The sequence below is a fragment of the Anser anser genome (genome assembly GCF_964211835.1).
Source record: "Anser anser genome assembly, chromosome: 9".
Taxonomy (NCBI): domain Eukaryota; kingdom Metazoa; phylum Chordata; class Aves; order Anseriformes; family Anatidae; genus Anser; species Anser anser.
Window position 1 is genome coordinate 26,829,573 of NC_139729.1, and position 21,175 is coordinate 26,850,747.

A 21,175-nucleotide genomic window follows, 5' to 3' on the forward strand; every position below is an offset into this window, starting at 1 on the left:
GCGTTCGTCAGTTCAGCTTTTTTTCCACAAAAAAAGGGCTTTTCACAAAAAGCCCTGCACGTGTCCAGCAAGGACACGCCCGCTCTTGAGAGCAATTCTCATGCTTACCAAGGTTTTGTCCTTCAAGCAGAACTTCTGCCCTTTGGACGTAAACTTGGAAATGAATGAAGGGATGGTGGTAAGGAAAATCAGGCGTTCGGCTGTGCTGCCTGTTAAAGCAAACCGTAAGAAGGGGCACTGAGGTTTGTTGGCCAGGTGATGCGCAGGTGCGGCACTTCTTGCATTTCCCGAAAGCAACAGGATTGCTTGAATCATGTTAGCGATGAACTCAGGCCTTCACCCTCGTCCTGAAGGAGCAGAATATGGAAGGTATCCGTGGTGCGGATGCTGGGCTGGACGGGGTGATTCAGTGCATGCGGATCCTTACCGAAATGCTCTGCCAGTCTCGTGCTGGGGGTGCCCAGGACCTCACCGTGTGCTTTGGCACCAAGGCAACTATCGGAAGAAAGCAATGTCTGTCTGTAGGAGAAACCCAACACTTCTGGCAGCACATGGCAGCAGAGCGCTTTGCATTTTACTCTTATTTATATTCCAGCTTAAAAATAAGTTCAGATAAACAACTTAGACACTTGCAAACCACAGAACAAGCTTTGTCTGCCAGTTGTGTGCTGGGGGAACGGACAGCAATGGCTGAAAAATGGGCAAAAGTATTCACAGAACAGACGTGATTTTGAAATTATTTTTAACGTAGGCACACCAAGTTTTGTTTCACTTCTTTAAGGTAATCAAAGCAACAGGAATGTCCGGATTTGCTTTGTTTAACCTCTTCGCAGCTGCACTTAAGCCAGAACTCCCTCCATGTCGTCACCACGGCTCTGCCACGGAGCATCTGGGTGCAGCTGGAGCCCGGCCGCGCTGCAGAGCTCCCGGCAGCTTCGGCTGCGGCCGGCGGCTCTTTCGGGGGAAGCGGCGGTGGGAGGCGGTGGCGGGGAGGTGACGGCTGGCACCGGGACGCTGGTGGCCGGGAGCCCTTTGCCGCTTGCCGCGTGGCTTGGTCCTGAAACCAGGAGCCCTTGGACAGCTGTATGTGTGTGGTGGGAAGGTGTTTTTTTTTCCTTCCTTGCTGCTTTTTTGAGCCTTCCTGAGCAGAGCGGGCTGGAAGAGGAAGCCGCTGCCGGTAAGGAGGCTCGGTGAGCGCGGTCGGCGTGGGGCAGGTCCGTGACCCTCGCGGGTCCTGTGTGTCACCTCTGGGGTGGTGCCAGGGGGAGCTGCCTGGCTGGGGACAGTGGTGAATGGTGGCACAGTCCAGGTAAATGGTGTGGCAGGAGAAAATGATGGACAGGATGGGAGGTCCTGGGGGTCTCAGGGCACAAAACCAGTGACCACAAGGAGCAAAATCAACTCTAGGGAATAAGAAGCCCTCAGTTTGCAATGCGGAGGGGGCTGGTGGCACTTCCAGGCGATGTCTCTCCCTTTGTGAAGGCACCAAGAGCATGGAGGCTTTGTTTTTGCTTACACTTACATCTAGCTGCTAGACCTGCTCTGCAAAGAGCCAGGTCACTCTGCTGTGGGATGGGGCGAGGGCAGGCTGCCAGGGTGATGCCAAGCTCCAACATAGCTATGTGTACCTGCAGGCAGCAGACAACCCGCCCTCACGGCTGCTAGCCCAAAATGAGAAGGGAGCTGGGAGTTTTCTCCGCGCGGTCCCTGTGACATTCGCACCTCCAGGAGCTGACACCTGGGAAAATTCCTACCCCCACACCTCCACATCTGCAGGCGGTTTCACGGCCGGGCCGCCGGAGAAGTGCTGAGCAGGCTGACTGGAAACGCCTGCTGCCGCGGGCCGCCGGCCCGGCCGATCCGAGCGAAACTCTGCAATTCCCTTTTTCATAAAATGCTACGTATTTCACTTTTCTTTTGAAAGCATGTTTCTTCCCCAGAATTGCCGCCGTTAGGAAGCCAATGGTTAGGTGGGTACGGCGGTGACCGGCACGGTGGCCGGCCTCTGCTGTCCGTGGCTCCAGCCAGAGACCGCAGGCCCTGGAGGCTGAGGGGAGCTCGGTGCTGTTGGCAGAGACACCAGGGTCCAGGTTTGCCACCAGATGCTGAGCTTTAGGACCGAGAAGAGGTGCTGACAGGCTGGTGGCGGCCTGAGCAGGCCCGTGGAAGACGAAGAGGCCATCGCGCCGAGCCGCAGGGCCTGCAGCCGGTGTTCCCCGCCGCCTTTGTGCTGCTCGGTGTTAGCCACGAGGAGCCGGCCCCGCATCCCGCACCGGCGTCAGGCGAAGGCCGCAGGGTCCCGCACGCATGGGTTTCGCTTTGTTTTACAATAAGAAGGAAGAGAAACTCCCCGGCGCTGGGCGTGGGCTCCTGCAGGGAAGCGAGCTCGGACCGTAAGCGCTCCCTGACGGCTTTTCCTTGGGGGTGCCCTCCGCAAGCCCTGCCGCGGGGCTGCTCCTCCTCGGGGGCCGCACGGCGATACTTCCACACCCATCGCTCCTCTCCCTTCGAACAAGAAAACAACAGCAGCAAAAGGCCTCACACACGTGTTCTGCTGTGGTTCGCCATGCTCCCCTCACTCCCTGCACATCACCTCAGTGCCCAGGGAGCTGATGTGCAGAAAGGGCCGGGCCTCCCCGGGCTGCGTGCACATCACGGTGATGCTTGTGGACGAAAAAAAAAAGGGAGAAAAAAGGGGAACCTAAATGGCAATATTTGCTTGACAGGAAGCAGCTGGCTTATAAAGCACATCTCTATTCCAAAGGACTGCTTTAATTTTGGAGGGAAGTTATCCCTGCAGCTGTCTCAAATTTAAAACAATATATATTTTATTTTATTGAGTGTAGCATTTCATGCTTTTCAAGCACAGATGAGTTTGGGACCAAGAGACGGAATTAAAACACAAAGAAAATGAAATGTTCTGTTGTGAGACCAGGAGGAGGACAGCAAGGAATTTTTGTCAGGGAGTGTAGTGATAGGACGGGGGTACTGGCTTTAAACTGAAAGAGGGAGGGATTAGATTGGGTGTAAGGAAGAAATTCTTCACTCCAAGGCTGGTGAGGAACTGGCACAGGTTGCCAGAGAAGCTGTGGCTGCCCCGTCCCTAGAAGTGTTTAAGGCCAGGTTGGATGGGGCGTTGAGCAACCTGGGCTGGTGGGAGGTGTCCCTGTCCTTGGCGGAGGGGTGGAATTAGGTGGGCTTTCAGGTCCCTTCCAACCCAAACCATTCTATGATTGTATGAAAAGTCAGCGGATTTTCTACTAGCATAAAATATATATATATATATATATATATATATATATATATATACAAACATAAAGGAAATATATATTTCAATAGCTAAAAACAAGTTCTGGAATTGCCTCCGTTTTTTTCCCACTCTGTGCTGTCACTGCCCCTGCAGCAACGGGGCCCACCGGGGCCACACAAGTCCCGCAGCGGTGAAGGGCTCGTAGGGTGCCGTGTCCTAAGGCAACGGAGGGCGGCTGTGCAGTGTGTGCTTGCTTTTATCCACATGGAATTAAAACACTTGCGGTAAATAAATGACGGCCTGTCACCAAACCCCCTTTTTCCTTCAACAGCCACTGCCAGGGATGTTTTCTTCTGCTCATTCAAGACGAGGTGGGACGGGGCGATGGTGCAAAGGGCAGGTGCTGGCCACATCCGAGCTGAGGGTTGTATTTATCTGCACAGAACGTGGCCCAAGCATCTCCTGTACATAACTTGCTGGGTGTTGCTTGTGACATCTGGGGACTCCTGCCTGAAAACTGAGATTTCCCGACGATGTCCCCGTGGGCAGGGGGGACAATGGGGTTGTTCTGGGCACTCATAGGTGGGATGCTGGGTGCTCGTAGCCCGGGTGGGCACCGTTGCTGCTGTCAGAAACCACCTCCTACCACCCATGCTGATGTCACCCCCTCGAAAGAAACCGTCTGACCACGGGCTCTTTCAATCGCTTTTGGGGAATTTGGCTCCACGGTCAGAGTACTGATAATGGGAGTCCTAAGTGGAACCGTGTAAATGCCCCATTCATAGAAGGAAAGCATCAAAAAAAGCTACGTCAGGAAAAAAAAAAAGAAAACAATCCCCACATCTCTGGCGCGCACAAGCACCCCAAATTCCCCCAGTGCAGGAAGCAGCAGCTCCCCGTGGGCGTACGGGCATCACGGCAGCCAAGGCTCCGGCAACGGACAGCCCGGTAGAGCCTCAGCATCAATGAGCTGCTACGGACAGAAAGAAACTTTCCCGACTGAGAAACAGCCCAAGGGAGGGAGTGCAGGGGAACTGAAAACACGCGGGAGACTGAAAAATTGGGAAAGGAATGGATGACGGAGTACATGTTCTGGGGAAGTCTATTTTTAGGTTTATGTTAATTAATAGGTACCCTAACATGCAAATTTAGGCAAGGACTTCAGTCCCCCCCCGGCTTCCCAAAGGCATGGGCAAATCATCCAAACTTTTTCATTACTTCAGTGTTGAATAAACAGCAGACCGGAGTCACTGAATCGGGCTGCACCATACGGTTTGTGCAGTTTGGCTCCAGCAGCATTTGCTCGGCCACGCTCCGGCTCGGTGCCGCTGCTGCAGGGGTGGCCCCGGCCATGCACAGGAGCCGGAGGCAAATGCTGGGGCTGGGGCAGCAGCTCAGAAACCACACAACACATTTTTCTTTCAAAAACGTAATTTAATCCATTAATTCCACAGCATTGCCATCATACACACCAGCACGATACCGTAGTACACTGGACAGAGATCCAAGAAGATGCAGTTACCCAGCAATACTCTTTTTTTCTTTTTTTTTAAATCTTTTTCTTTGTTAAAAACCAAACCCTTAAAGATGGAAAAACCGCTGACCGTCCTCGACAGCAGGTTAGCGGAACGCGCGCGGTTCGCTTCTCGCCAGCAAGTTAAAGGCACTTATCGGGTGAGCACAACCCCGGGCTGACCAGGCTTCCTGACCCAAGTGCCCGAAAATCTGAAGCACGAGCCGGGGGGGCCGGGGGCGACGGCGGGGAGGGCGCGGGGGCGGTGGGGACCCTGCACTGTCCCCGCTCTCTGCACCCCACTGGCACGCCTCCGGGCTTTTCGGTTTTAAAGCTGAGCCCAAGCTTTTCTGCGCCCCGCGGAGGGTGGGGATTTTGGCCTCAGAGGTGAAAACACGGACGTTTTACAGAGCAGAAATACAAAACCAGCAGCCAGCTATCGCCACATGCAGGTAACAGCAGCAAGACAACCAGGAGATGCAGGGAAGCAAACACCCCCCAAACACAGGCATCTTTTTTTTCTGCATAGATTCCAAAAACGCAAGTGAAATGAGCGGAGTTTACGCTGCCAGCCTGCAGGCGAGCATCTTGCTGTCAGAGCGGGCTTGGAAAGCACCTCGGCGAGGCAAGGCAGCCCCAAAGGGCCCCGGACCCCAGCCCTGCAGGTCTGGCGCTCACACAACCCGGCCTGTGCCGCTTCTGAGAAAGAAGGGGAAAAAAAAAAAAAAAGCGATAAATCATTTCTGTAAAACACATTTATGGCAGGGGATGGAATTCTAATGCAGCTCATGCGTTGCTGCAAACACCCCGAACAAGCCATCAGCCCAACACTTGGTTAAGAGGAATTTGTCACTGAGGAAAAAAAATCGAAGTGCAGGCAGCGGAGCTTTCTGCTCCCGGCCACGGCCAGCCCTGGGGTGGGAGCTGGGGCCCTGCTCCGGCGCTGGGACAGAGAAATTAAGGCCGGAGACAGAGCTCCCAGCTCGCCCAGTGCCCGTCCTCCTAAAAACACGGGGGGCAGCAGAGGGGGGCACAACGGACACCACGGTGGTGGGGACGGATAGCAGACGTGAGGCCAGCCCAAAGGCAGAGGTGAGCAATAACCATATATAATACATTTAATATGCTGCTTAGATTTTTAACATAGATTTTTTTTCTTTTATTATTATTATTTCTGACACTGGTGAGTCATTTAAATATTTAGCCCAGACAATAAAATATAAAAACATCTACTGTATGTGCCTGCTGATTCTAACAATAGTCACAATATTAGGGCCCGGTGAATGTTATTATAGAAGAATATCTTAAGTCCATGTCATACATACATTATGAACTTACAAATAAATAACTCTACAAAAATCCTGTCTTCTCTCCATAGTTTTATGTGATAGGCAAAAAAGGCTCTTTCTGGTGATGGCAAATTAGGAATTGCACATTTAGTTAGACGAGTACATTACTGGTGCATCACCAAGTCAACCACTAGTCAACAAAAAGACATATCATATGAAACAATTTTTTAAATTTTTATTTTACATCTTTATACATAAAACTTCCAAGGTAACTCTTTGAATCCAACCGAATGTTAATAGCACATCTAAAAATGAATGTCAGGTAGTCAACATTCACAAAATGTTGAAAACTGATTAAAATGTACATATTACTGAAAGCTACAACTTCACTACGAGGCAGGCATGTATTTTTTGACTTGTATAGCACCGTCAAGTACAGTCTCTTTATTTAAAACTACAGTGAAGGATAAAAAAGTAGTCAATGGTAAAATATTGTTCAACTTAAAATCTCTAAGCAAACAAAAATAAAGTTAAACTACCCTCTCTTCTCATCCATGATTTATAATGTTATAAGTACTGTACATTTTCTGTAATAATATTATTAAAATGCCTGATATTTAGTGGCACGAGTAAAAAAATTAAAATAAATTAAGAAGCAGAGGCCAATCACCGGACATAAAGCTTCGGACACGACCAATGACTAACACTGATTTTCTGGTGCGCCACCGTGGACATCAGCATTTGTACAGACACAGAAGCGAAGGACAGGCGAGCTCCATCTCTGCTCTGATGGCGTCTCGGTTTACTTTGCCGGCATCTTCTCTGCCATGTGCTTCTGCTGGCTCTCGGCATGTCTGGGAGGAGGGAAAGAAGCTGCCCTGTTACTGGTACTCAGTGGGAGGGAGGCAAACCCACCCGACGGAGGCACGGCCACAGCCGCGCCGCTCTGGCAGCGCTTCCCGAGGAAATGCAGCCCCGAGCGAGGCCACGGGCGGGCTGGCCCGGCTGCTCCAGGTCAGGAAGGGAACGCTTCCTCCGCCAGGAAACACCTTCCCCGCGGGGTCTGCTTCAGCCTCGGGCACTTCCTCCCCTTCTGCAGGGAACTGAGGCGTCCCCGGCCGCAAACAATGCCAGGATGCGGCACCGCCACCACGGCGCTGACCGGGCTGCCAAATTCCTCTGCTTACTGAACCCCCGCTCACTGCACTTTGGAAGCAAAGTGTTTTTCCAAAGCACAGGAGACACCTATGCAGGATCAAGCCTGCTGTTCTGGCGCTCGTCTCCCTGCAGCTCCTGCTTGTGTGGGATTTTGTCCCACAAACCCTGAGTGCTTTGTCACCGCCAACCCAAAACCTCTAGGACTGAAACTCTGCTAAAAGAAGCTCCGTCCGTGTTGCCACCAGGGAGCCAGGTCCCGAGTGAAGGGAAACACATGCAGGCCCCCCTCACCTGGTCAGGTCCTCGATGTCCACCAGCATCGCGTCCTGCTCCGTGTGCAGCTCATCCCGGATGAGCAGCAGCTGCACCAGCTCCTCGTTCAAGCCTGGGGCCGGAGAGAAAGGCGGGGAGTTGGTGCTGTACCCGGGGGCAAGCTTGTAATATTGTAATTGAATAAATTTCTTGGTGCTTCTGGGGCTCGAGCCCCAGTGCTACAGCTTCTGTGTATTCATGGGGAAGAGTTCTGAGCAATAAAAACTGCAGCAAGCATCCAGCCTGGGGGTATTTAGGCACCACTTGCACCCCGGGCAGCATCCCTGCCTGTGGTGTGAACACGGGAAGAGGAGCGGCCGCTGCTGCCCACCTGCAGGCAGAAACCAGGGGCAGTCACCGAGCAGCTCAACATCCCTAGCAGAGGGCTGCGAGGCTGCCAGGAGGGATGCTAATTAACGAACGGGAGCAATTACAGAGCAGCAAGGGAGCCCAATAAACATTTTTTTCATTTTTTTTGACCTACAGCCACCAGAGAAGTTTCCTCCAAGATTAATTAGTTGTTGGCACTGGAAGGTGGAGATGCCTGGGGGAAAAACCCTGCATCCTTTGGAGAGAGCAAAGACAGACAAGGAGGCAAACGCAAGGCCCCATGAAACATGTTAACTCGCTGCAAGCTGCCTGAGCAGCACGTTCACCAGAGTCTACGTGCCCAGGCTGCCTACTAGACTGGAGTTTCCCCCCTTGTGGATGTTCCTGATGCCACAGCACAGCGTCATAGGAAAACGCAGCCATAAAGCTGCATAAAGCCATAGAACTGGCAGCATCTTCCAGATGTCCCGAGACTATTTTTACCTGACAAGGTTTTGAGTTACAAATGATGTGTCAGTTGCTGGAGCAATGCTGCCACCACCATCGCTACATTACAGAGCACTCCGAGTGCTTTGTGGAAAAAAACAGAAGGGAAAAAGGAGCCAAATCTGGCAAAAAATCCACCTCCAGCTTCCGCAGTGCAGCTCGTATTTGTGTTATTGTACATTTACCAACATTTTTATGTACACCCAGAAGTAGACGGGACACGCCAAAGAAGAATTAAACAAATACGACTTACTTTCTATCTGCGAGTGGAGATCATTGACTATCACTTGTAGCTGCCCGATAGTCATGTCTCTCAAATCAGTGGGTTTTAAGCTTCTCTTCATCAGGCATTCGCTTATATGAGGCATATGTGGCAGCTGGAAATAAAGTTTCAACTCTTTAATTATTTCCCTGAATTATTTGTAATTGTTTTTATTTGTAATTATTTACGATAAAGCCAGAGGAGCAATGGGCAGCGGTCCCAGCCCCGCACTTACAAGATCGGCTACCGGAGATTTCTTCCTGTTCTGCTTTTCCACCTCCACCTGCATTTTGGCCATGGGCTTTGCCATAGCCAAGGCCATTTTGGCTTCGGCTTGGAGTTTCTTTTGTCTGGTGAGAAAATCCATGTCATCGAGGGACTCGGACTCCTCCTCGGTCGTGTCTCTGTCGGAGTAGGAAGAGCTCTGCTTGCTCTAGGGAAGCAGACACGCAGCCGTTACAGCCCGGCACCGCCACCGCCGCCGCCAGTGGGGACAGAGCAAAGCATTTGGCTTGCACCTTATCGCCTTTTGGTACACTCACAAATGGTATGATTTCTACAGACAAGGTGAAACATACATTTTTTTTTTTAAATTATTATTTTTTTAAATTAACTCTGCAAGATTATTTTTAAAAACCAAACAGTGATTTTGCCTCCTTTGAGTACCAGCGGCAGCTTGAGCACATGAAATTCAAAGGAGAGCCAAGCAGATCAATAGGTGTTTAGAGGACAGGCTGGTTATTCTGGAGGAAAGCCTAGCACATGTCTGGGGCCTCTGTGTTATATTCGCAGAGGAAAAGAAGAGAGGAAAGCTGGTGGGAGCTGATATGGCTTCGAATCCATTACTGCCCAGGCAATTATCAGACCCACAGAGAAAGGAGGGCAGAGAAGGAACACTGCCCACGGAGGCGGCTGGTGTCTGCAGCAGGTCTCTGCTACGCAGGGGCAATGTGCTATCTGCCTCTCAGCACCTCGCATTTCTTTTATTGACGACTGAAGATGCTGCTCTGGGGTTTAGCGCTGCAGTTTTAATAGGCTCCGCTCTCCACGGGTTCCCCTTAGGGACGGCGTTAAGGTTTTTGTGCCCTACACCCCTACGAGAGGCGCTCCCAGACCTACCATGGGCGACAAAGGCGTGTCCAGGCTGGTCTCTGTCTTGCTGTCATCGGCGTCGCTGTCCTTGTCGCTGCCGCTGTCGTTCACGAAGCAGATCTGCAGGTTCATCCCGCTTTGGAGCCTGCAGGGGAAGGAGAGGTGACAACTCGGGGATGGGGACGGGGACGGGGACAGGAATAGGGCTGGACACTGTGCTGGGATCCTGCGCTTCTCCCCACCGTGTCGACAAGGCCTGCAGGCGAGGTGCTGCAGCACCGGCAGCTGCAGGCCCTGCTTGCCTGATTTTGCATTGACCTAAGAAAAATACAACCACTTGCACATTTTTTCCCTACGAAGACGGTCCCAGAGCTATTATTTGATGTGGAAACACACCCTTTTACCTCAACTCTCACGCGCTGAGAGGAACAACCTCGGTGCCAGGCTGCGGCCCGATGCAGCTGCCTCTCCCCCGTGGCCATGCCCCGCGGAGGACCAGCAGCACAGCGATGCCCTGCTCGGCCCCGAGCAGCCCCAAAGCCCCACCAGCAGCAGACCAGGGCCAAATGCTGGTGCCGATGGGGACAGGTCCCAGGCAGGCTGCCTCCTCTGAGCCAGGCCAGCGTTTCTAAGGGGCATCCCCCAAGGGACTGAAAACGCCCGGCTCCACAACGATACAAAGCCTCTACCACCATCTATTGATGAACTTCAGAACTGCCGAGATACCGCAGAGCTTCGTCATCGCGGGCGGCCTTTAATACAAGATAACGTGGGATGACCAAAATGATTTATTTAGGAGGGTAATAAGCCTGTTCGTGGCCAAGAGGCACTGCTGCATCGCACGGCTGCTTCTACGGCTGAAACCTTCCCGGCTTTTGCTCAAATAACCACAGTTAGCGATCAGCTCCTAAGTGAGAGGGAGAAGGGAAGCAGCACAGCCCTAACCCTGCTGCTGAGCAAGGCAAGGGCAGGAGGGAGGTGGGGAGACCCCCCTGTCACCCAGCGCAGCCGCCCGAATCCCAGACGATTTCACTCCCGCTACCCTTCGCGTTACGAGCTGTGATATTGCAATTATTTCCAGCTCATCGATGACCACATTCAGCAGCCTCAGGCCAAGCATCGACCCCTCCGGAGCCAGCACCGGCCCTGCTGAGTGCAGGCGGGCTGCTCCCAGTTCAGCCATTCCCACAGGTCGCCATCCCAGTCAGGCCCGTGCCGCCGACTGGCCGGGGCAGGTTTGGAGCAGCAGCCGTGGTGCACCGAGAACCGGGTGAAACCACTTCATCTGGTGCCTCTGGCCAGATAATCATCTCGTAGCAACTCCTTTTACAAAACCGTATTTGCGAAGCCCCACACTGGCGTTCATGGGGCACAGCAGCCGACGACTGCGATTATCAGCCTTCCCGCTGCGTGTCCTGGGCACCCGACGGCAGGGCCGGGCCCATTTGCCTCCTACAGATCCCGCTCAGTCTTTGCTCTTATTCCAAATTCATATTAAAAAATATCCCCAGGAGGCAGAGGTTTCTGGGGTCAGCACCACCAGGCCCCACCACCACGTGCCTAAGATGGGGCAGGCCCACGCACAAACTCTGCAACAAGGGGGATTATATGGGTACTTACAGGCAGCAAACTCCAATTTTATATTTGATTTAGTGGTATTTTTTATTCATCATCACTATACGATAGCATTAACAATTACGCACAAGCTTTTAAGCCAAGCTAAATACATGTGGGTACCCAGGACGGGGAGCAGGATGCTGCCTTCGGCTTGGCTTAAAACTGCTTCACGCAGAAAGGGGAGAGCAAGTGCAAAACGGGGCCTGCAGGATGCCTACGTGTCAAGAGCGTGACCTAAATGCCCAAACCACACGTCTCCTAGCAGAGAGGCAGACGAGGCACCTCTGGGAGCACGGGAGCGGTAGGAACAGGATGCTGGCCGTGTTGTAAAAAGCCTGGATTAAAGCGGTGAGCAGCTGGGAGGCAGCGACCGGCCTGGAAGAGGGTGCTGCAGTGCGTGGCTGCGCCCTGTGCTTGCCTCGTGGTACTGGGACAAGGACTGGGAGCACCACGTGGAGGTACAGGGACTGCCACCCCCCTCACATCCAGCCTGTGTCCATGTGGCACCGGAAACGTGGCCCACGGGAAGCCGAGCGGTGCCAGCCCCTTCTCCGGGAGCAGGTCAGCCTCTGCTGGTTCTGAAAGCCTGTAGGTGTCCTGACACGTGCAGCGTGTACCAGCGCTTCGCCTGGACTATAAATACTAACAAAATGCCAAAGCACTCAGGTACACCCGGTATTTTCTCAGGGCACAGCTGCCAAACCCTGCTGCGCAGTGTTAATTAGACCTGCACCATAATTACGAGGTAGTGGTTACTGGTTTAGCTGTAACTACGCAGCGCACCACAGCTTTCCCTTTCAGATGCCTTGCGGCTCAGTCGAATTTTGCAATTGCACACCTCTCTGCTGTACTAGCAGCATTCCTCCTGCTTTTATGCCTCTCCCGGCTTTTTTCCTGGCCATGCCGAGGCATGGGACCCAAGCATGGGAGGCTTTCCAAGAGCTGTGGGCCCCCCCCGGCACACCTGGGGCCTGTCCCCATCACGCCACGTCTCACAAGCCCCCAAGGCTGCTGCCCGGGCCAGGACCACGCTGCCGCTCTGCTCCCCGCACGCTCGTTTCCCCAAATTTCTTGGCTGGAAAGCCGGAGACCTTGCCGTATCCCAGGGGCAACACTGACGACACACACTGCAGGTATTTCAGGAGGCAGCTGAAGGTAAATTCAGCAAAGGAGAAGAAGCTCCACCAATACGCTACCACCAGGGTAATTATCGGAGAGAGATCCACTTCTAGCAGGCTGCCACCTCCCGAACCACCCAAGGAAGATGTGTTTTCACAACCGAGTGGTTTTTTTTTTTATGAGCTTTCACCAAGCTAACCCAGGAATAACTACCAAGCCCCTCCTGCTTCGGGCATGCACGTCTTCCACTACGATATTCAAATTCTGAGGATTTCGCAGCTCAACTCAGAGACTCCCGTGGCAAACCCCGCTACCCGGCCCTTCTCCCGGCCCCAGCCCCGGCTCCCCCCACCATCACCCGCGCCCCACGTACCGGGAGGAGAGGCTGGGCTTGCCGCTCTTGCTGCAGCTGGTGTACAGTCCCGGGCCATCGTCGAAGAAGCTGCCGAGCGCCAACTTCTGCCTGATGGACTCGCGCTCATTCTTCTGCGCCTGCGAGGGAAGGAGCGCGGGGCGGCGTGAGGCGGGCGGCGGGGTCACCGTGCCCAGCGGGACGCGGCCAGGCCCGTGCACAAGGGGGCTCAGCACCCGGGGAGCCTTCCTGATGCACGTCTGCGCTTATATCTGGTGAGACCTGGGGGTACACACAGCCACCGAGGCCGTGCTGGCACCAGCAGTGCCTCCACTTCCCCCAGCGGCACTTTCCGAAATTGCACGGCCCCCTGGGCAACCGACGTGCAGGGCGGGTTTTAACCTTTGCCATCAAATTATCCATGGCTTTAAAAATGCATTCACGCGTGTGCGTACCTGGGATAAAGTCAGGCTACACAACGATTTACAAGGAATCACCCATCGATGGCTACGGAGAGGGCGGTGTGAGTAATCGGCGTGCGACAGATGAGAATCACGGATCCACGCCCAAATTAACAGCACTACCGCACCGGGGGGCTGCCGGCAACGGATTATGCGCCGATGCTGGCAACGACTTCTTAAAAGAAGGCGAATAATTGGCAGAAGGAACTTTTGGGAGCCCTGAAACGTTTCATTGCAAAGTAACACAGAACAACTCCTCAGGGATACCCAACGGCAGAAGACGTGCCAGGCAGGCACGGACCGCACTCCACGCTGCTAATATAGACGTGCCTCCCGTATTTTACCCGACTAAAACAAAGTATCTTTATCTGACAGAAGGAAGTGACACGGAATGAAATGCGAATTATTAGCTAAAAATAGCTAATCATTTAATGTGACTCCAGTACCGGCCGCCTATCTTACAGCAGCACACTGCCCGTTACACTGCCAAGCCCTTACCAACACACACGCTTCATCTGTAACCTAACTCCTCTTTCACCTCTACAAATAACTTAAAATATTAAAAGTAACCCCCCTGGCATCAAGGGGTACTGAATTTTCCACGTTCAGCTCCTGTTCTTGGAAGTTACGCCTAGATATATATATATTTTTTTGTTGTTTTTTAAGCTTTCAGCAGCCAACAATCCCGAACTGAGTCGCCTTTCGAGGAAACACAGCCAGCCCTGCTGGCGGTAGCAGCACAGAGACAAAAGTACCGATCGACCAGAGACAACGCTTGAAGAACATAAAGCAAACACCCTCAAATGATTTTTTTTTTTTGTTTTGTTCCCCATGCAAACCACCGTGTAGTGAAGATGCTCCCGGCCCGGCAGCCTGCCAGCCCTCGGGGAACTCGGGAGAGGAGCCGCTGTTTCGAGGAGCAACCAAGGAGAGACGAAGCAACACGACGTACCGCAGGGGGAACGGGTTTTGCAGCGGAGCAAGGGCAGGGCGGGGGCTGCCCACGCGTGTCCCTCGTGCTGCCCATCGCGGCCCCCCGGCCACACGCGAGCAGGGCTGGGAGCAGCACCGGTAAACGTACACCCTGCAGCCTCCCTGCTTCAGAAAGAGCTTACTAATGCCCCGGCTCCGAGCTCAGCTGCTTCCGAGTGCCAGATGCATCCCCGGGTACGTCCCCAAGGCACGTTAATATTTCATGTAAGCACGGATACTCCTCCTCCCCCCTTCTGCCACGGAGGCGATCCTCGCCCTTACCCTCCCATCTGCCTCTTTTCCATGCCCATTCTCGTCTCGCCCAGACACCGGGAGCCAGAGCCACCTCCATGGGCTGCTGGTGGACAGAGGACCCCATCCCATCCCATCCCATCCCATCCCATCCCATCCCATCCCATCCCATCCCATCCCACCCCACCCTCCACCCCTCAGCACGCGCAGAAAATCGCTGTTTTGCATTAAAACACGCGGATCTACGGAGCGCTCTCACACATTTTTCCCCCTTCAGCCGGTGCTCTCTCTCCAGAGCTTTTATAATTTTGCTCCGTGTCCCGAGGAGGCTGCAGCTGCTCCCCGTTTGACATCTGTACAGTTAATCAATGTGCAATTTGTTTTCTCTTCCAGGCCATTACTGAGGATACTAAATAACAGTATTCCCAGTACCGAACTCAGCGTCTCCCATTTTATAAAACAGACACAGGATAATGACCATAAAGAAATCGAGAGCCCTATTTGTTATTATAAAGTAGGGAACAGTTACTAAGAAATATAATATGCCTGAGGGAACTGAACTTTATGCTTTAGACAAATTACCCACCAGCTGCATTATACATCCTGAGCGGAGCGCCGAAAACTGGAAATCGAGAAGGAAAATTGCATGTGGGTTTTTTTTTTTTTTTGACTATCAAACATACCCACTTTGTATATAAAAAATAATGCATTGAATAAAATGTAAAGGTACTAGCAAGGAAAATATAAAACCGCGTTATTTAAATATGCACTTTGACACTGAAACGAAAAATACACGTGTTTCCAAACGGGGGGCCCGCTGTGTCGCTGAAGGCTGCTCTGTTAGCCTGTGGTTTTTACGGGACGAGGCGGAATTCCTGCTTCCCCACGCCGGCGGGTGAGGTCCCCAAGGCAGGTGGGAGCATCTCCACGAGAGGTGCGGCGCTGCGCAGCCCCCACGAGATGAAGGCAACTCGCCGGGAGAAGCTGAAGCTGCTCAGGAAGGCAGGAGCGCGGGCCCAGCAGCGCCAGACGCTGCAATTATTGCCGCTCGCACGTCTGCTGCAATTTTCTCTCCGCTCTTTGCTGACGATGCAGAGCGATTTGGGCTCTACATCACCGCTCCGCTCCGCTCCACGTGCGCCCGCCCCGACGCATCGCGGCGCCCCGGCCCCCGGCTCATCCTCGCGGCGAGGCCATCGCGTTCCTTGGAGAGAGCCACCCTCAGGACAGCCAGTGGAAAAAGATTTTAAAAAATACATATTTTTTTTTTAAAAAAAAGTTGTTGGGTTGATAAGCGGGAAAAAAAAATCTGATAGGAAGCTGATGAGATAAAAAACCTGGAAAGCTGTGAATTTATGAGGACTTCACACCTTCACGCCGTGTTGGAAAGCTGGGAGCTCCGTAGCTCTGAGCTGGCACCTGCAGCGACGCTGTGGGACGCGGGCCCTGAGGACACAAATCGGGACAGAAGCCTCGGGGCGCCCTGCGGCCGGCAGCACCGTGGCACCCTCCTGACGCTGCCAGGGTCCCTCCCTGCCGTCCTGCGCGGGCCGCGTCTCGGCCCCTTCAATTTTAATCGCTTTTATAACAACTGGTGGCCTCGGCCTCCATCCTGCCTGGGACACGGGGAGATTTTTCGATGCTTTCTGCCCGCGGCCGTGTGCCTGTCCCAGCACCCTGCTGCCTCCCGCAGCTCCTCCGGTGCTCGGGCCGCGTGGCGGGGGCCGAGTGCCGCCCCGTTCCTCAGCGTTAGGCCGCTACGGCTGCCTGACCCATTTTAGCTCTTCCTGACCCATTTTTTAATATATTTCTCCTGCACATGCAATCGGTGAGCATGGGAATTTCCAACGCTCGGCTTACACAGACGTTCATGCCTATCTACCCGTAGGCACGGCGTGTTGATTTAAATGTGGAGGCACCGAGAAAATCCCGCCCTTGGCCAAGCCCCCGAATTTGTCCGACGTGTGCCTGCCTCCCACACAAGCCCTGTCCTGCGGGGCGCATCGAGGCGATCCCAACGGGATTTCTGTGTTTTCTGGGAAGACGAGAGAAGCCCGCCCCGTATCCCTCAGGCTGTATTATTTATGTCCCTCGAGAAGCAGCAACGGGGCCGCTCTGTTCGTCCACCCCGCTTGGCTGGCTTACTTAGCACGCAGGCGGCTGTATTAGCGGCCTTCACTCATCGCGGACGTCCCCCAAAATAGCAGGCAAGAGCGCGCACGAAATATTTATCCGCGATTCAGGTGTAGCAGCACTTTGCCGGGCTCCACCATCGCGCTTCGGGACCATCCACCTTCAGCGGCGGCTGGCGGGGACGTTTCTGGGGCTGGGCTGATCGATACAAGCCAGGGACGAGCGCAGGCAGGGGCCGTTAGCACGCTGCCCAAAATGTTTAGAAGGAAAGAGCCACGCAGCAAATACCAAGCTGATGGATGCCGTAAATATCCAGGCAGGACCAAGCGCCTGCAGGGCAGTGCCACTCCTGTCCGACCGAGGGGTTAAAAGGGATTTGTGAAGGTGGGGGACATCAGGGGACATCAGGGGACATCAGGGGACATCGCCCCACCAGCCCAGGGCTGCCTGGTCCCCACGGGAGCGCCAGGCACAGCCAGGCCACGGACGCTATTTTTTGCCGGGGTCTGTCATTACCAGACATGGACAATTACTATATTTAAAGTCCCAGGCCCGTACACGGGGCCTTTTTTTATCTCAGTGAAGTACAAAGGCTATGATTGGATTTACCGACAGAAATTGTAATTATACAACACTTGTTTTGATGGATGGGTTTGCCGTAAAATACAAAATAAGGTCAAACCTTCACATTCTCTCCAGCCACGTGGCACGGTGCCTTAAAAATTACGGGTCTCGCGGTATGAGAAGGTGCTTGGAAAGCTCTTTTAGGGAAAAGCTGGGACGAGGACACCCAGAGGAGGGGGCAGTTTTGCCAAGCAGCACATCACACTGGGGACAGGGCATCAGCGAGTACGTGAAATCGGCATGTCACAGGCAGCCCAGCTCTGCGCTCCTTGCACCGTGAAGCTCCGTGCCTGCAGCCCCGTGCCCCACAGCCCTGTGCACGACAGCCCTGTGCCCAAACCCCGTGCCCAAGCCCCATGCCTGTAGCTCCGTGCCCAAGCCCTGTGCCCATAGCTCCATATCCAAGCCCCAGGCTTGCAGCTCCATGCCCAAGCCCCGTGCCCACAGCTCCATGCCCAAACCCCATGCCCACAGTCCTGTGCCCAAGCCCGTGCCCAAGCCCCGTGCCTGTAACTCCGTGCCCAAACCCCATTCCCAAGCCCCATTCCCAAGCCCCGTGCCCAAGCCCCGTGCCCAAGCCCCATTCCCAATCCCCGTGCCCACAGCCCCGTGCCCGAGCCCCGCGGCCCCGTGCCCAGCGAAGGGCGCTCGGCAGCACCCGGCCGCGCAGAGCGTGCAGACAAAAGGCTCCTTTCTGTCCCCTACCTTTTTATAATTCCCCTCCACGTCCCGCGCGGATGCCTGCCCGATGATGTCAGCCATTCCATCACCGGCCCCGCTCATGGCCCCGGCTGCCGGGCGCTCCCCGCCGCTCCCCGCCGCGCCGCGGGGACATGGCAGCGTGGCCCCGGGCGCCCCGCTCGCTGCCGCCCGCCGGCGACGGGGCCTCGCTCGCCGGGGCCTCGCCGCCTCCCCACCCGCGGCTTGCCCTAATAAAGTCAAAGGCAGCGGCCGGGGCTGATTAGCGGGAGCCGGCGGAGGAAAGCCGAGGGCTCCCTCCAGCCACTGGCAGCGCCGGGTAAAAATAGCCCCAAGCCCTCGCCGGCTGCGCAAGGGCAGGAAAAATCCCGGTGTCTTATGTCAGAGCCAGGGCCCGGTGCCGCCAGGGGACGGGGTTTTTTCTCCCCGGGTTCTCTCCGCGGGGATCGTCCCAACAGGAGCTGGCAGCGGGGCGTGGGTCCGTCGCGGGTAGCAGGGAGCTCCCAGCGGGGTGTTCCCGGCCCAAAGCGGTTCTCTCAGGTGCGGAAAAAAAAAAAAAAAGGTTTCTAGGAGGTAGCGAGCGGAGCCCCAGCAGCCTGGGCTCGCCACCCGCCCCGCGGGAGCAGCTCTGGACGCGCAGTTCTATAGGGGACCCTTCGCAGGATGGCCCTCCTGTCCCGTCTGCCCCGCGAGCCTCCAAACGTGGCGCTGCCGGCGCAGAGGTGCCGCTTTCTGCTGGGACCCAGCTGCGGGTCCGTCACAGCCAGCTCCAACAGCCCCGCAGCCCAAACGGCGGAGCCAGGCCCTACCGACTTCATCCCACCCCAAACGCAAACCGTGCGGAGTTCACCGGCTCCGGTGCCACACGAATTACGCCTTACTCTGCCCTGAAGTGGCAGGAAAAAAAAAAACACCACCACACAGGACTGTTTAATCCAATCACTTTCCCAGGACGGTGCTTGTTGGTCCTCGCCTCGGTTGGGAATTGCTGCTGTCCGGGCATTTCATTATTTCTGGCCCCCCCGCCGCTGACTCCCCGTGTCATTTCCCGCTGCTCCTAAAATTAACTTCCCCTCCCGACAATGGGGACCCTGACGTCCGCTCTGATAACACGCCTTGGCTTCTCCGAGCACCTTTGTTCGGAGTACAATGAGGCCTACGGCACCACACCGGTAGGCCCCGGCCCTCATTTCTTCAAGAAAAGGGTGTTTTTTGGTTTTTTTTTTTAGGATTCTGCAGACACGATCGGCCTGGGAGCTCCCAGGGAGGGAAGGCGGCGCACCGGGGAGGGGAAGAAGGGCTTACGGCCGGGATCCCGCAGCCTGCCGTGCTGTTGGGGTGACCGAGCCGTGCAGCCCCGTGTGAGGGCCCTGCCAGCTGCCCGGCCCCCGGCAGCCCCCCGGGACCCCCCCCGAGCAGCCCGGTGCGGGAGGAACGTCCGAGAGCATCCCGCAGATGGGGTCCCCGGATCCCCGGGGACAAGCCCAGATCTGCCAGCATTTTGGTGCACGGCATCGGGAGGGAAACCAAACGTGGCCGGAGGTGGTGGTGGGAGCACCCCCGCAGCCCTGTTGAGGGGGATTTGGGCGTTCTCCTCGGCGGCTGCTCGCAACCGAATAAAAAGTCGTCCCGAGCTCCGGAGAGAGCTCAGCCCCGGGATGGGGGCCCTTGGTGGGTGTCCCGGCGCAGGGAGCCAGCCGCTGGTGTCCGCTCCTTCCCCACGCGACGCCGAAGGCCGCCAGGGGTGCGCAGTACCAGCCCCACGGCCGTCCCTCCGGCACCCGGCGTCCTCTCGAGAGGCGCCCACAGCACCCACGGCGGGCTCCCGCGAACAAAAGCAGCAGCGGCACGGGGCCGCGCTCCAAGGTACGCTCGGCCTGGGCATCGCCGGCTGCCGAGCCCCCCCCCGGGTACGGGGGAGCTCACGTCACATTGCATCAGCTGCGAGGCGGCTCCATGGTTACAGCGGCTGCTCCTCCATTCGGCGACGGGCGATGGGAGCGCTGGGGAGAAGCTGCCAGAACCACCTGAGGCCGCTTTGCTTTTTATAGCACAAAAGGAAAACTTGTAACGGGCACGGCGAGGGCGGCTCAGCTCGGGGCTGCGCGAACGGGAGCGTGCTGCCCCTGCCAGTGCCACGGTGCTGCCGGGTGCTGCCGGGTGCTGCTGGTGCTGCTGGGTGCTGCTGGTGCTGCTGGGTGCTGCTGGTGCTGCTGGGTGCTGCCGGGTGCTGCTGGTGCTGCTGGGTGCTGCTGGTGCTGCTGGGTGCTGCCGGGTGCTGCTGGGTGCTGCTGGTGGCCCCGCGGTAAGGATGAGGCCAGCCGGGGAGGCCAGCCTTCCAGTCAGCTCGGGCAAGGCAAGGAAGCAGGCCGCTTTTGTGTTTCGTGCACTTTAAACATGCCGGTTGCTTACGAGCACGCGAGGATCTGAATTTAACCAGGCCACGCATACCTAACGTTTGTTTGGGTGAATAAAAAGCTCCGAAACATTGCTGGCACGTGTCGGCCTCCTCCACTGGGGGAGGCTCAAAGAGAAGCCTCCAGCCCCTTGCTGCTCAGGACCAGCTTCCAAACACCGCCGGTTACCGAGTTACTAGGTACAAACCCCAAATTCCCAGTGAAGTTCAACGAAAAACACCCAAAACTCTCCCCACAAAGCCAGTGCCGGTGCCCAGCTGGGATCTAAAGGTGGCCTCCACCCCGCGGTCTGCACACAGCCAGCACCGGCCGCTTGTGCGCCCTCCCCACAGATATTTTTGAGGCAGATCATTCACGGAAATCTCACCAGCACCACGTCACAGGACATTTATTTTATCGTAAAGGTCCGAATAAACCTCCTGTGAGGAGCCCCTTCAAACCGCCGTGCCCCTGCACCGCAGAGATTTGTTAAAACACAGCACTGCGAGCGGAGGGACGAGGCCGCCCGTGCCCTCCCTCTGCAGACGCCTACCCGAGCGCCGGCACATCCAACGCTGTGCCGAAAGGCGAGGAAGCAGGGATGAGGCCAGCAACAGCTTGAGGAGCCCGGTTTTGGGGCCTGCCACGGTGCACCTCTTGGGCAACGCCGAAAATATGCGCTCACAAGACAAGCCGAAACGCCGACCAAGGCTGCAAGGCAGCGCGGTGCTGCTCAAACACACGTTAGGACAAAAGCAAACAACTTCGCCTTCACTGCAGCGTTAAGGTCCGCATTTGCACGCTGCGCTTTCCTTCTGTGCAAGCTCAGGACCCCACTGAACCCTACCCAACGTGCAA

The 21,175-nt window shown here is 55.5% G+C and overlaps 1 protein-coding gene and 1 long non-coding RNA gene across 10 annotated transcripts in view; one reads left to right on the forward strand and one right to left on the reverse strand.

The window, feature by feature from the left end:
- The first annotated feature begins 217 nt into the window (after positions 1-217).
- LOC310904276 lies at positions 218-6,412 on the forward strand. The gene is made up of 2 exons (XR_014588175.1): positions 218-1,177; positions 1,941-6,412. It is a non-coding gene; the product is annotated as an uncharacterized lncRNA (long non-coding RNA).
- LOC310904274 (schwannomin-interacting protein 1) overlaps positions 4,664-21,175 on the reverse strand; it is a gene marked incomplete at its 3' end in the record, with an annotated part of 139,996 nt that continues 123,484 nt past the window's right edge. For 7 of the 9 annotated variants that reach the window (XM_083848751.1, XM_083848752.1, XM_083848753.1 and 4 more), the window contains 6 exons: positions 12,802-12,920; positions 9,720-9,837; positions 8,836-9,033; positions 8,592-8,715; positions 7,502-7,595; positions 4,664-6,906 (listed from right to left, as the gene is read on the reverse strand). In XM_083848751.1, the coding sequence (XP_083704877.1) occupies positions 6,855-6,906; positions 7,502-7,595; positions 8,592-8,715; positions 8,836-9,033; positions 9,720-9,837; positions 12,802-12,920 (705 nt within the window). Of the gene's footprint in view, positions 6,907-7,497; positions 7,596-8,591; positions 8,716-8,835; positions 9,034-9,719; positions 9,838-12,801; positions 12,921-17,927; positions 18,946-21,175 lie in introns of those variants that run through there. The other 2 variants (XM_083848756.1, XM_083848750.1) reach the window with 2 other exon arrangements.